The 1,994-nt window shown below is 42.0% G+C and overlaps 1 protein-coding gene across 1 annotated transcript; it reads right to left on the bottom strand.

Annotated features, from left to right (window-relative positions):
• Positions 1 to 288: 288 nt before the first annotated feature.
• LOC132302373 (stemmadenine O-acetyltransferase-like) lies at positions 289 to 1,994 on the bottom strand. Its single transcript, XM_059799209.1, has one exon. It carries the CDS (start codon positions 1,780 to 1,782, stop codon positions 487 to 489), a length of 1,296 nt encoding a protein of 431 aa, XP_059655192.1. The 5' UTR covers positions 1,783 to 1,994; the 3' UTR covers positions 289 to 486.

The following is a 1,994-nucleotide window of genomic DNA, read 5'->3' as shown; positions in this document are numbered from 1 at the left end:
GGTTCAGATTTTTAATGAATTTTCATTCTAAAGGAATAATTATTCCCACTTTAAATATCAAGATTAAGAGTTGTTGAAGAGTTTGTAACTTAAAATTCCATTATAAGTATATCAATTACCAACGTATGCATTTGTTTTTAATCAAGCTTTGATTTAACTAAAAAAAAAAAAAAAAAAAAGGTGTACAATGTTATGGGAACAACATCATCTTCCAACATTAACTCCAACTAAAAGGGAAAAAATATATATATATATATATACAAGTGGATAGAGAGCAGAATACTTGGATCACCTTCCAATTAATTCTATAAATTCCTCTTCGTGGAAGAACATAATGCATAATAAATATAATCAAGCACAAGAGAAAATATATAATACCTTGAATACTCGACACATGGTATCCTTCCAAGAGTTTTCATTTGAAAGGGAGTATACGTGTCAAAATATTCTGATGCTATTGCATACTTTAACCATTACAAGGCCGCATTATAGTGATGAACAAATTCTAACAGTTTTATCATTTAAGGATGTGGAAACCATTGCTAGCAGCTCTTTGTCAGCTTCAAATTTGGCCATGTCCTCCTCTTTCAAGTTTACCCATGCTTCTATACCATCACCCAATCTCGTGTCCACGAAACAAACCAAATTCTTGTATTTAAAGCTAGCAAAGCCAACCAGTATCGGCTTTCCCCACCCGAAATCTGCTTCATACGTAGGAAACCCGCACAAACTAGTGATGCTAAACGAAACAATCTCCCCACTGTTGAACTTCTCCGCTCGGTCTTTGAGGTAGTCCAAGTGCTTGTCACCCTCCCGGAGTTTCGCCACGTAATCCCCATTGATTTTCTTTAGAGAATCTCTCATCAAATTCACTATGCCTGCATCCTCAGTACCGTCCATGGACGACGGTACTGCATTTGTGTGCCGGCAAATATTCCCAAAGTAGTTCTCTGGCAATGGTGGATCAATCCTCGGACGTAGGTTCACCGCGTGTTGCACCATGTAGGTCTTGTCATGACCGGTTTTGGGTTGAGTGGAGGCCATGAAACGGCTCCAGATGAAGGCAGATAGAGCCACAGTTCGCGTTGGGCGTGTAGGGTGGTAGTCTTTGCTTGTGTATCTCTCTTTAAGGGCATCTATCTTAGAGGCAGAGAACACAAACCTTTTTGCCACTACCTTCTCCTTCACAATGCCGGAGGTAGTTTTGAAGCCCATTATGTTCCTAGGTGGGAAGAGCACGGCGGAGTCAAACGGTGGACACGGTGGTAAGTCCCTATCACCACGTTCAATGGCGGACCAGCTATTGAGAAAGATGAATGAGGACAAAGCATCAGCAACCTTGTGAGAAATGCCTAGAGAAATTGCGATGCCACCACAAGTGAACATGGTGACTTGAATGACCATGGGGAGGTCCCTAGTGTCGTCCAATTCATATGGGATGAAGTTGTGGAACTCGCCCGGGCTTGGATCCCGGACGACTTCAGAAAGCCGGCAGGCAGCTCTGGCTTCCACATAGGGGACACCGGCATCATTGCAGTCGACATAGAGGTTGTCGATGACCCGGCCGGCTAGGAAATAGAATCGGGTTAAGGCCTCCGAGAAGGAGTTCTTGAGCTGGTTGGACTTGTCTATGGCCGCCGCCGGGTAGAAGAGAAGTAGAGGTGAAAACACAGGGGGAGCTATTTGATCGAGGAATGAGAGTTGGTAATGGCGGAGGTGATTAGGGGTTGGAGAAGATGGCTTGACGGTCTCTGAGGAGACAACTTCAACTTCAATCTTCATTCTGATCTAAGAGTATATACTTAGCACAAAATTAATTTCCAAACCACCCACAATAATTGTGTATCTAATATGTGATTCTCAAGGTAATACTGCACACTAGATGGTAGAGAGTGTGACTTAAATAGAGCTGCGAAAGTCAAGACATTGAGTTGAAAAAGCTTGCAAAAAGAACTATATGAAGAAAAAAAATAATAATAAACCTGCAAAAAGAA

The sequence above is a fragment of the Cornus florida genome, unplaced genomic scaffold (genome assembly GCF_030987335.1).
Source record: "Cornus florida cultivar Cherokee Brave unplaced genomic scaffold, ASM3098733v1 CherokeeBrave_3.0.0_Hap2_Chr04, whole genome shotgun sequence".
NCBI lineage: Eukaryota > Viridiplantae > Streptophyta > Magnoliopsida > Cornales > Cornaceae > Cornus > Cornus florida.
Note: the sequence above shows the minus strand (reverse complement) of the source record. Positions and strands in the feature narration are given on the sequence as shown.